Source organism: Mauremys reevesii, linkage group 9 (genome assembly GCF_016161935.1).
Source record: "Mauremys reevesii isolate NIE-2019 linkage group 9, ASM1616193v1, whole genome shotgun sequence".
NCBI classification, from domain to species: Eukaryota; Metazoa; Chordata; order Testudines; family Geoemydidae; genus Mauremys; species Mauremys reevesii.
This window is the reverse complement of record NC_052631.1, coordinates 35930483-35942919: the sequence shown is the minus strand read 5'-3', so window position 1 is coordinate 35942919 and position 12437 is coordinate 35930483. Positions and strand designations below refer to the sequence as shown.

Sequence of the window (12437 nt, the reverse complement as noted above, 5' to 3'; positions counted from 1 at the left end):
AAGCAAACCCATCAAGTGCTCTTCCTTGGAACACTTTGCTGATACACTCTGTTCCTAAATTATATCCTCCGGGTGTTAATAATAATACTGTTTAACTTGTCTTTTCCCACACTTCAAAAGGATACCTGGGGGGGCCGGAGGGGGGGAACTGAGATCTCCTCCTCAGGTACATTTTTGAAAACACCTGCCACTAGGTGCAATTTGGGGCACTGCAAAGACAAAATATTTGCTCTTCAAACATATTTTTGAAGCCTTAGGGATAAGTCATCCACGGCAGGACGGGTTTAGCAGATTGCAGAGAGGCTTAGCTCCATCAGGCTAGGAAAAGAATCAAGAAAACCATCCTCTCAGTTGGTGGTAGAATTTTAACAGGTGGCTCCCAGGAGTCCTGCCCACAAATACTCACCAGCACATTGCTGTGATACCTTGGCATCTCTGACTGCTCATAATGCACTTTATTTTTTTCTTTGTACAAAAAACAAATATAAAATTTAAATCCAATACAAAGTGAATACTAGCAATGACAAGTTTACATTACAGTAAAATAGGACGTCAATGCAAATGTGTTATCTATCAAGACATTAGTTCTTTAAAACTTTACCTCAGTGGTACATGCATTATATAAAATAAACTGCTAGAGCTTTTCATCTACTTCCACAAAAGATACCCAATCAAGCCATTCAAGGGCAAAAATAGTATTGAAGGGACATCTACAAACCCAAAGACATTTTCCACAGAAAAAAATCAATGCTAACAGAAATGGTTTGTTTAGTCATGCTCTTGTTAAAACCCTCCCACAAAAGCTATGCATAAAATTCTTAGGACAGAAAAAGCTCAGTAAGTTTGTTAGCATAGGCAACCATTCAGTAGTTTCAAAGAATCTTTCAGACATTTTGAAAAGGTATCGTAGTTTTCAATTTGTATTTTCCCATAAAACCAGAACTACATTGACTCCTTTTTCAAAATCTAGTCACAGCTGACTAAAAACTAGTTCTTGAGTGAAGTGAAAGAGTAGTGTACAAAAATATTTAACGGAACTAGCAAGGATGTATCAAATGAGTCTCTACTTTGCTTCTTAAGGAAAACCTTTTCCATACTCAAGGTTTGTTTATTTGTCCCATAAACAAGACTGCACCTGAGGGATAAAATAAAGACCAATATTACTATATATATACACACATATCCAATGTGTAAATATTGTAGAGCATTCACTGAAAAATACAAAATTTACAGAATGCGTTCAAATAAAATCTAGGTAAGAAGGCTGTTTCACACTCCATGAGCTTGCTTTGTTTTGGTTAGGGGAATTGTAGATTAACAAATTATTTGTTTTCAGGTGAATTTGGAGTGTATATGAATATAGATTCTCCCAAGGACCCTCCCATGCACTTTAAGGTCAGAAGGGACCATCATGATCATCTAGTCTGATCTCCTGTGGAGTAGGTTTTCCAGTTCTTCTGGTTTATATTTTAAATGGATTTAAAAGCACAATACAGAAGCATATCCTATTTTGTATTTGTTTTAGCAACACTTACTGGACAGCTTCAAGCTTTCCCACCTAGAAATTACAGTTTGCACGTAGCCATTATACTATATGAACTCAACTTGCATGCAAAATAATACAAACATTGCTTACCTGTAGGATTGTGCCGGATGAAAAATACAAATGGTCTATCTACTATAAACCAAGGAGGGGAGGACCTGGCTATTAAAATCGCAGCTTCCAAAGAAAGTTAAAGAGAAAAATAGGATGGAAAATTAAACAAGTCAAACATGATCACACTATAAACAGTGCAAATATGAAGCATTGAACAGGTTTATGATTTCCATTAGATATTTGTTTGCTCCTTTAGGCATTCCATTTCACTAACATGCATCAGTTTATCAATTGTTTTACATCACCAGTGGCAGCCTGGGTCAGCCACATGAGGCCATTTTATCCAATGCTATCTATTGCAAATGAGCCTTCTTATATTGCTCACCAGAACCACACAATCCATAAAAAAAAGGGAAGAACTAATAATTAACATCAAAATTCAAGATTGTTCCCCTACAGGAAAACCCAGCTGCCATCTTAGAGCAGTGTTGCATAAATGCGTGCCTCTGAAACAGCACAAGGATACATATTAGGGGCCAAGGATTTGGCCACTAGATTTTAAACTTGATGCTGTTCTATCGGTAGCCAGTGGAGTAAAGAGACGTGTTTACAATTTGTGGAGGGCTATGTTTAACTAATTCTGTACTGACCCAAAAAATTCACTAACCCCTTCCCCAACCCCCCCCCCCCCCAAAAAAAACCTCAATGGTAAAATTCACTTGATTTTTTACTGTCCTTTCTATGTGCTTCTGCTGAAGTGATCTCAATTTAAGCACTCACAAAAGATTTCCTATTTCTGAGAAAATCTAATTAATTTGTTTTAGTACAGTTACTTTTAATTCAGGATTAAATTAAACCAGAGAGAGAGAGAGAGAGAGAGAGAGAGAACTACTTACTTGTTGCTGCAGAAGCTTTGGTTCCATCTTCACTAACTTCAATTTTTGCTTTTTGTAAAATATGAGATACATGAAGGCTTTCCGTTCCTGTGTGGTGGAAACAAGAACAGCACTTGTGTTAACATGCAGTTATACATTTGTTATACTGTATGTAAAGCTGGCTTGGACCGAGGGGTTCAGAGGGTGGGAGGAGGATCAGGGGTGTGGATAGGAGAATCGGGATGCAGGCTCTCGGTGGCACTTACCTCAATCAGCTCCTGGAAGCAGTGGCACGTCCACCCTCCAGCTCCTATGCTGAGGCGCAGCCAGGCGGCTCTGTGCACTGCCCCGTCTGCAGGCGCTGCCCCCGCAGCTCCCATTGACCATGGTTCCTGGCCAATAGGAGCTGCAGAGCTGGTACTTGGTGCAGGGACAGCATGCTGAGCCTACTGGCTGCCCCTACGGGTAGGAGCTGGAGTGGGGACATGCCGCTGCTTCCGGGAACCACACAGAACCATGCCTTAGCCCCACTATGCCACCCACCAGACTTATTAGCCCAGTCAGCAGTGCTGACCGGAGCAGCCAGGGTCCCTTTTCGACTGGGTGTTCTGGTAAAAAACCAGACACCTGGCAACCCTAGCAAAGATTGAAATCACGGTGGAAGCAAGAGGACTTTGTTCTATTGTTGTTAAGATGCAGTTGCTCAATCTGACCACTACAGAAGCAGTGAATCTGATGACACCAAGCAGAGAAAGCAAACAATATGCTGCATGTAAAGGAATGGATTAGCTGGACTTCTGCATGGCTGTTTCTTATAACACCATGGTATATCAGTTGTTAAACTGAGAAGTATTCACACAGGCACAATGCATTTGTGTATGCATGCCATTGCAGTGTCTGCACATGCATGAGTATACATTAAAACAAACATGGTGATGGACAATGTCCAAAAATCAGAATCTATTGCCTTAGTTTTATTTAGTGATACAGGAATCAGTGGCACAATTCACTCACTGCTTAAGTGCATTATGTTTATGATGACATTAATAAAATAAATGGGATAGAAAACATCTAGGTGACTAGGGGACATATTTTACCGCAAAGATGATGCAATACAAATCATTTAAAAAAAAAAAAAAAACTACTGATACCCTTAAATTCTATGATTATTTAGTGGTTTTAAAGGTAAAACTGAAAATTTGTAATCTGAGAGAGTAATTTTTTCTTAAATACAGAAATTACAGCAACACGTAACCAGGAATGCAATTTAAATTCATCCTGAGTGTCTTAAAAACTGTTAAAGTAGAACACCTTGCTTCCTATAAAATAAAGGAACAAGGGCTGACAATCGCAATAAACTCACGTGATTAACTCAAAACAAATTAACTTGATTAAAAAAATTAATCATGATTAATCAGTTTTACTTGCACTGCTAAACAATAATACCAATATACATAAATATTTGTTTTTCTACATTTTCAAATACATTGATTACACTTTATAATCTGTAGTAATTGAATAGTGCTCATTTTATATTTTTATTACAAATATTTTCACTGCAAGAAAGAAACAAAAGAAATTTTTCAGTTCATCTCATACAAGTACTGTAGTGCAATCTATCATGAAAGTGCTACTTACAAATGTAGATTTTTTTTTTTTAACATAACTGAACTCAAAAACAAAACAATGTAAAACTTTAGAGCCTACAATCCATTCAGTCCTACTTCTTGTTCTGCCAATCGCTAAGACAAACAAGTTTGTTTACATTTACGGGAGATAATGCTGCCCACTACTGATTTACGTTACCTGAAAGTGAGACCATGCATTTGCATGGCACTGTTGTAGCCAGCATTACAAGGTATTTATGTGTCAGATATGCTATACATTCATATGCCCCTTCTTGCTTCAACTTGTAGATTGCACTTTTATTACAGTGCAAATATTTCTAATACAAATAATAATGTGAAGTGAGCACTCTACACTTTGTATTCTGTTTGTAATTCAAATCAATATATTTGAAAATGTAGCAAAACATCCAAAAAATAATGAATTTCAACTGGTATTCTGTTAATGTTTAAGTGTGATTAAAACTGCAATTAATCGCAACTATTTTTTTTAATTGTTTGATAGCCCTAAAAAGGAACTTAATCTTTTACTTCAAGTGGAGAAGTGTATATGAGATATAAATGAGTTGTGTTAACAAGCAAGGTCTTTTTGTTTTGGATGGGGTTTTTTTGGAGTAACTAATCAGAAGTCTGATGAGGACATAAAATTCATAGACACAAGATATCCAGTTTTCTTTTAGAAGTCAGTGCTCCATTGTCAGAAAGAAGAAAACGTTTATGGATCAGTTATGTAGTTCAATGACTGTTCCATTTTTACTCAGCGTTACCATCAATTTGGCAGACATCCTTCCTCTCTCTCAAATCCATTGATGTAAAGTTTATAAAACATAAATTGTAAAAGAAAAAGTGCCTCAATTACACCTTCCATTATGGTCTCATCCAACATTATTTTTTTTTGTAAGCCAAAAGGAAAAATATTGAAGAATATGTAAGAGTGTTACTGTGAAAATGCCTCATGACATTTTATTGGCTTCTCGCAAGTCACACCATATGTTTAAACTTTTTGTGGTTAATTTAGAAGTTTGTCTTTTGGTGGAAAAGTTTCAAAGCAACAGGTTGTTTTAATAATTGCAATTGTAAAACAGTAGTTCTAGAAAACGTGAACAAAAACCAGAAGAAGAAGAATTTAAACAAGATAACCTACTTGTTATTTTTGCAAAGTTTGCCTTTGACTGCTCAAACATATCTGTAATGCCAAGTACTTTCAGAGGCTCCTTTAAATCTGTTTCTGCTACTGCTGTGAACCTGATTGAAGCATATAAAAGAAAAGATATCAGAATTACGACTAAAAGTTGCTTTAAGTACTGAGGAGGACTATAGAAGAATTCCTTATTTTGGGGGCTGAGAGGGAGAAGAGATTGGAAGATATTAGTACTCACTTGGGTAAAATAACTTGCACTCTCTTTTGTATCATGGTTGTCATCCAGCTCTGTATTGTTTTTGTGCTGATGTGAGGAATGATGGCAGAGAGAGGGGTAGTGCTTTCTGTAGGCAGAGCAATCAGCATACTGATGCTTTCGCCATGGTAAGGCAATTCAATTATGTTATACCACAAGTCATTTGGGGTACTTGTTGTGCCTAAGGAGAGGGAGAGAGAAAGAGAAGCCATAATTCTCAAACAGTTAAAAGCCTTCAATCTCTGATATTAGAAGCAGCAGTGAGTAAAAATGTTAGACCTAGTGGCAAAGCTATACTATTGTAACTGTAAAGTCTTGATATCACAGTTGGGTTACCATCTTCCAGTAGAGTTCACTTACATAACAAGCATGGAGTCTATATAAATGTTACATTTTGATAATGCAATGCAGATAGCGCAAAAAATCTATTCTATGGCATCTCAGATTAGTTTCTACAAGTTACATGAATATTACTTGGTGGATTGTTGGAGTTCCTTTGAAAATATAAAATAGCCATGCTGCAGACTGCTTCAGAGTGTCATCAGCATCTACTGAAACAGTAGGGGGTGGGAGACACGATGGAAATAACAAAAAAGACTGTCCAAAAGAGAGTAAGAGATTCCTTTTGTAAAACACTCTTTTCCTCCAAGGACTATGGTACACTGGGGATCAGAAATGGTCTTTAACAATCTCTACAAACTGCCACACCATCTGCCTTTAAACCCCATTGAATCTTGTGCTGCTTCTAAACAGAGTAAAAGAGCCTACTGCTACAGTTCACCAAGGAGACTCCCCTGGAAACAGTAAGGTAGGCAAATAAAGGAAACTGGCAACTATAAGAACAGAGGGCAGCAAAAGAGAAGCGCTTAAGAACTTAGATACTGCCCTGGAAAGGACTGCCAGCAGTTCGTAAGCACATGATGAACAACAGACTGTAGCAGGCCATTGGCTATCTGTAATATGCAGTGGGTAAAGAAACATGGGGTCTCATCCAAAGGCCACTAAAGTCAATAAGGGTCTTTCCAGTTTTTTTTAAAAGATGCAAAATCCTATTAGTGTTTTAAAAGACAGTTTTCAGTATGAGAACATACAAAGGATTGTTGAACTTTTTGGTCCCACATGATGCTACTTTAGCAGCAGTTTATTGTGGCTAGACATAAATCCAATGGTGGAAACTTCTGCTGCAAGTGACAGTGGTGCATCCTATAAAATAGAATTCAGCCACACTGAATAAAACTTTTCAGCATAAACACCTACATCCAAATTATGCTAGTATTCAAACTGCTGCTGGTAATCAACCAGGGACCATAACTACTCTAGTTAAGACCATAATGACATCAGTAGCATACTATTATTACATGAGGTTTCCATATCACTTGGAAACAAACAAACAAAACCAGACTATTTTCTTGCTTGTTCTGTTACGGGATAGGAGGACATGAAACTGAAAGTACTATGGAAAAAGACTAACAGGGCTAACGAAAAGCACAACAGGCTTGTTTACCAGTTGGAAAAGAAAGTAGAAAAAAAAAATCTAGCTACTTGAATGGATCTTGATCAGTAAAAATTATATATGGAGACAGAGTAAAAAGAAAATGTGGTCAAAAAGGCTAAGGGAGCTGAAAGCCATTTTATACGTTCCAGGACACCATTTCTCTGGGAAATGGACTAAAGTTTTCCTTATTTTATTGTTAACAGAAAAAAGGAAGAAGTTAACAAATAAAGTTAATCACAAGCTTGTTTGACAATAAATGTCTCTTCTCACAAAAAGGAAGCAATAAAAAGACATCCTGAAATTTATTCAAGAGTAAAGAGATTTGCACAAATAGCTCCTATTGCTGGTAAAGCATGACACACCATTATAGGCCTCCAGCCAGCTCAGCTCATGCTAAAATTCTCAAAAGCCCCCTTTAGCTATCAAGACGCTAATTGGTGCTCTAACAAACATCATAGGTGTTAGTCATGGAGGATTTCAGCTAGCACTTTATCTACAAGTGTCCCATGTCACAGGATTGCATTGCAACTTGAAGATCCATTAGCAATCGGAGAGTCTTTCCTATGTCTAATTACTAGCATTTTATTTTGAAAGCTAATTATTTTCTTTACTTTTCAGTGGAGGCTGATAAACCTATTAGAGTCTGTGTCCTAATCGAAGAGATTCTTTTTTGTGACAAGGAATCCCTTATGAACTGGAATTCTTACTATCATCAGCTGGGTGGACAGCATGCTGCCTATATATCTAGCTGAAAAGCACTTATTTGTAAGACTATGAAGGAAACTCTTCCCTCAGAGTTATGCTGTAGGCATTTAGATTCTGTTTTAAACATTGTCTTGAGTGGACAGTCCCTTTATAGGGCTGCCAACTTTGTAATATTTAAAAACCAGACACACCAGTAGGAGTGCCAGAACCTCCCCTGCCCCACCTCTTCCCCCCCAAGGCTCCCCCGCGTTCACTCTTCTTCCCACGTCTCCCCATTGTTTGCTGCTTTCCCCCTCTTATCTCCTGCTCCCTCTCCCTGGGTCAGGAGGGACTCGCAGAGCCAGGGCTGGGAACTGCAGCCACCGGATGCAGGTAGGAGGCAGCATCAGCTGAGCAGGGGTTGGCACAAGTAATGACCCAGTGCCTCCCCCACCCTCTGTAACTAGACTTTGGACACCCAGTCAAGTCCCTTTTTCAACTGGACTTTCCAGTCAAAAAACGGGCAGCTGGCTACCCTAGTTGAATAGGGTCCCTCTTCTCACTCCACCCTTTTTTCAGTTAATATCATGGCTTTTTAGACAAGTGCCAAAAGAACAAGTTTCATTAATTTGAGCATTGACCTGCTAAACCCAGGGTTGTGAGTTCAATCCTTGAAGGGGCCATTTAGGGAACTGGTGTAAACATCTGTCTGGGGATTGGTCCTGCTTTGAGCAGGGGGTTGGACTAGATCGGGGTAGGCAACCTATGGCACAAGTGCCAAAGTCGGCATGCAAGCTGATTTTCAGTGGCACTCACACTGTCCGGGTTCTGGCCACCAGTCTGGGAGGCTCTGCAATTTAATTTAATTTTAAATGAAGCTTCTTAAACATTTTAAAAACCTTATTTACTTTACATACAACAACAGTTTAGTTATATATTATAGACTTATAGAAAGAGACCTTCTAAAAACATTAAAATGTATTACTGGCACGTGAAACCTTAAATTAGAGTGAATTTATGAAGATTCAGCACACCACTTCTGAAAGGTTGCCAACCCCTGGACTAGATGACCTCTTGAGGTCCCTTCCAACCCTGATAGTCTATGATTAAACCAGACTTAAAGGAGTGTCTCAGATGAGAAGAGCTGGTCTATCTATCTGCACAGACCACAAGGTGTCCGAGACTGAGATTTGGGACAGAGTCACTACACAGCAGCAACATCTCACTACACTTCCCACTCTGCATCAAAATCCACATCTGCCAGCCCAAATTGATGAGGGATTTCTGTACCAGAAAATTAACCTCGTTAGCAGAGCCCTGCAGCCTTAAGACTGTTTGCCTGAAACCAGCTCATTACAGAGATGGTAGTAGGGAGCCATTAGCTTACCTCTTTTCGCAGCCCACCTCCTTTTCCAGCTCAACTAAAGAAAATTTTTTCTCTGTCTGAGTAGCTCCTTTACATCATCAGGCTTACAGTTCTCAAACTAGTGGTCCACAGACCAGCCTGGTGATTACATGTTTCCAGGTTCCCTCATTCACATGGCTAAATTACATTTAAAAACAGCACCACACACTTACTTTACCATACTACGTTTCTGTGCAAACAGTTGCTGTAGTTGCCATAGGATGCTGTGATCTTCAGAGCTACAAATGGGAGTGGAGGTGTCTACAAGATGTTTTTGCTCTAACATGCTTCTCACACTACTAAGAAATCCGAGAATCTTTGCATTCATCTGTATTAAGATACCTAACCTGAAATAGGAGTTTCAATTCTGCAACAGGAATCTTAATACTTTCCATCTAAAGACCTTGAAAATAATGGCCTTGGTTCTAATCACAGTTATGACAATGTAATAAAAGAGTTACTCCCTATTTACACCAGAGTTAGACCCTATGAATTTTAGGGCAATATAAGAACGGTAAGCAAGACCTGACCATGATGTGTGGTCCTTTGCTGAAGTATAGATACTACATATTTCACTCCATGATTTTCATTCACATACCTCAAGTTTTATTTGTCTAAAGCATTTAATTTTTGCTTTAATGTGTAAAGATTTTCAGGACATGGCCAAGGTACAAAATAGTTTCATATTTTTTAAACCAGAGAGTGATTGATTTGTAAGCTCCTATGCTGGCTAAGCTAGCACATTTTTAACACTGATCACTTACAACACAAAAAATGGAGGCAATAAATTAATGTTTGCCCTCTTGGCTAGCTAGTGGTACATTCCTTACCAGTAACATTTTTTCAGATTTATTTCTAAATTTATTCCTTGTAACAGTGTTTAGTGCATATGAAAGCAAGTTACAAATAGCACTTATCTAATCTTAGAACACAGGCAGAAAACATGCACACACTTTTATAAAAATGCTGCCAATGCACTGTGAGCCTGACCAGCAAAACCCGTTTCAGTACTGGAACTCTTGAATAGAGGCTGCCTGTCATGTGGGCTTCTGTTCTGGTTTTGTGACAGGCACAAATAGAAATTAGGCTGAACCTAGTGAACTCCTTTTCACTTGCAATTCAATTTAGAATTTAAATGCTGGCCTCCAGAGGTAAACAACTAGTATACTAACCCTGAGCTACTCTGTCCCTTGGTTCAATGGTTATTGTCTGCAAAACTGTTTCCAGTTGTCTACTACTGCAGAATCTAAAGTGAATTTAAGCATGCTTTGTGTGCACGTCTTATGGCCTGCTATTAAAGAAAACTCTGTATTTTAATTTTTATTTGCTGATTTTTAAAACATATTCCTTCCCACAATATATGGGTAATACACAATATAAAAACAAAGTAATTCTCAGTTTTTCTACTTTAGATAGGTTTTTGATTAAGGACAGGACACATTTTATTTCTTCTTATCTATTTGGCCAAAGGTTTTGAACAGGAGCATCTAAAACAATGCACCTAAATAAAAGTCACCCGATTTCCAGAGGTGCTGACTATTCATAGTTCTCCATGTTTCATCCAGATAAGATAGGAGTTTAGCCAACAGTACCTTTCAACACAAATATCTACTCATAAACAGGAATGCTATGTATCCCCCCCAAAACACACACATTAACAGTCTTTCCCTACATTTTGAAAGGAGTACAGGTGCAAAAAGTTTTGCGTTTCATTTACAAGAAACTAGCTCCTGAGCTTACCACAGCGGAACAGAGACAACTGGGCCAGCATAGGTACTTGGTAAGTCTTCCCATCAGCTCCATTAAATGTGCGTTTCTTTGTATTTTCAGGCTGAAAACGTGATTTCCATAAGCCCTTGAAATACACCGCATTTACCAGCACAAGCCTGGTCAAAGCACCATCAATAATGTCTGGAGATAAGAGATTATCAATCATACCTGAAAATAAGATAAAAAAGGAAGGGGGGAAATTGAGCATTTTCTGTTGCAATGTAAGCCAGCTGGTCATGATGAAACAGAGCCAATGTACTTTGTAATTCACTAGGTAACATTCATTCTGAATTGGAGCAAAGATGGCTGCTAACTCCAGCCTGAAGAATTATGGCTCTGCTCATTTCAGGGCCCGCTGACATCAGTGGAGTCATTTTACTGAGTACAGTAGCAGCTGCATTAGGGCCTTAGTCTTCACTAGTGAGGGAACATTCTAGCACCCATCTAAGAGTTGTGCTCAGGCAGGGCCTTATTTAGCAACATTTGTGGTGTTTACTAAACTAAACAATTAAGGCTGAATCAGCCACAGCCTGGAAATGAAAAGTGAAAAGGAAAAATCTCCATCACTTGTTGCCACCCATACATTGCCTTCACCACAATCAATGACACACTGCAAGCATCCCCAGGATGTCACTTTCATCTCCCAACAGATACCAAGATGCAATACAAGCCAATTATGCTGTAATGCAAAACCTGAACTCTGGCCTCAGCAATATGTGGATAAAAGTTTGAATAGTGGTTGTGTTTGGTTTTGCAGGTTTTTTTTGTTTATGAAAATAACATCACTGGAATTAGTTTCATGGAAGTGACTCTTAAAGGACAATAGACACCATGCATCTTCAAGTAGTTAGACAAGGTGCACCCAAGTTTAAAAAAAAAAATACAAGGGACAAATTAAGATGAGATGATTCAGTGTATTCCCACCACTTTTTAAAATTTTTTTACCCCCTCTCAAACTTTAGTGTCTGTAAAATAAGTGTTTAACACAGTTACACAAAAAAAATCAACAATACCTACCCCTTGTTTCATTTTTCACCCACTGGTTAATGGAATTGCATGCTGCATTTTGGTCCTCAAAATCCACAGTCTTGACACTGCACTGAAACACTTCTTTGTTTCTTGTAACAAAAGGCACTTCCATTTTAAAGCCACTCTTTGAAAACACTGCATTAGCAACTGTCACAATGTCTTTATTCTTCTTGGAGACTATGGCCTTGTTTATCTTCTTTAATACTTTACCAACTCCTAGTTAGAAACAGCAAATTTTATTTAGAAAGGAAAATGAAAGACGTTTTAAAGGAGTTAACTTGTATCAGTAATTACTGACATCCACACACACATTAATGTGATGGGGGTAAAGAAAGAATACCAATGCCACTGACAGACAGACATTCTTCAACCCTCATCTGAGCAACAGGATCTCTGACTCATCTGAAGGACACTACTTTACAGTGAAGAATTTGGCTCTTTGTCTAATCCTTGTACTGTACATCCAAGTCCTGGTTAGTATATCAATCAATAACTTTCTGGTATGGACAATAGTTAAAATGTTTATTCTAGAATAGGTACAAACAAATCTAGATAAACTG

General features: G+C 38.3%; 1 protein-coding gene across 2 annotated transcripts in view; it reads right to left on the bottom strand.

The window, feature by feature from the left end:
* Positions 1–417: 417 nt before the first annotated feature.
* Positions 418–12437, bottom strand: part of SERPINE2 (serpin family E member 2) — a 36755-nt gene continuing 24735 nt past the window's right edge. For both annotated transcript variants that reach the window (XM_039489577.1, XM_039489578.1), the window contains exons 3-9: positions 11866–12093; positions 10819–11016; positions 5477–5675; positions 5242–5342; positions 2494–2580; positions 1637–1720; positions 418–1135 (exon numbers count right to left, since the gene is read on the bottom strand). In XM_039489577.1, the coding sequence (XP_039345511.1) occupies positions 1098–1135; positions 1637–1720; positions 2494–2580; positions 5242–5342; positions 5477–5675; positions 10819–11016; positions 11866–12093 (935 nt within the window). In that variant the 3' untranslated portion in view covers positions 418–1097. The remainder of the gene's footprint in view (positions 1136–1636; positions 1721–2493; positions 2581–5241; positions 5343–5476; positions 5676–10818; positions 11017–11865; positions 12094–12437) is intronic.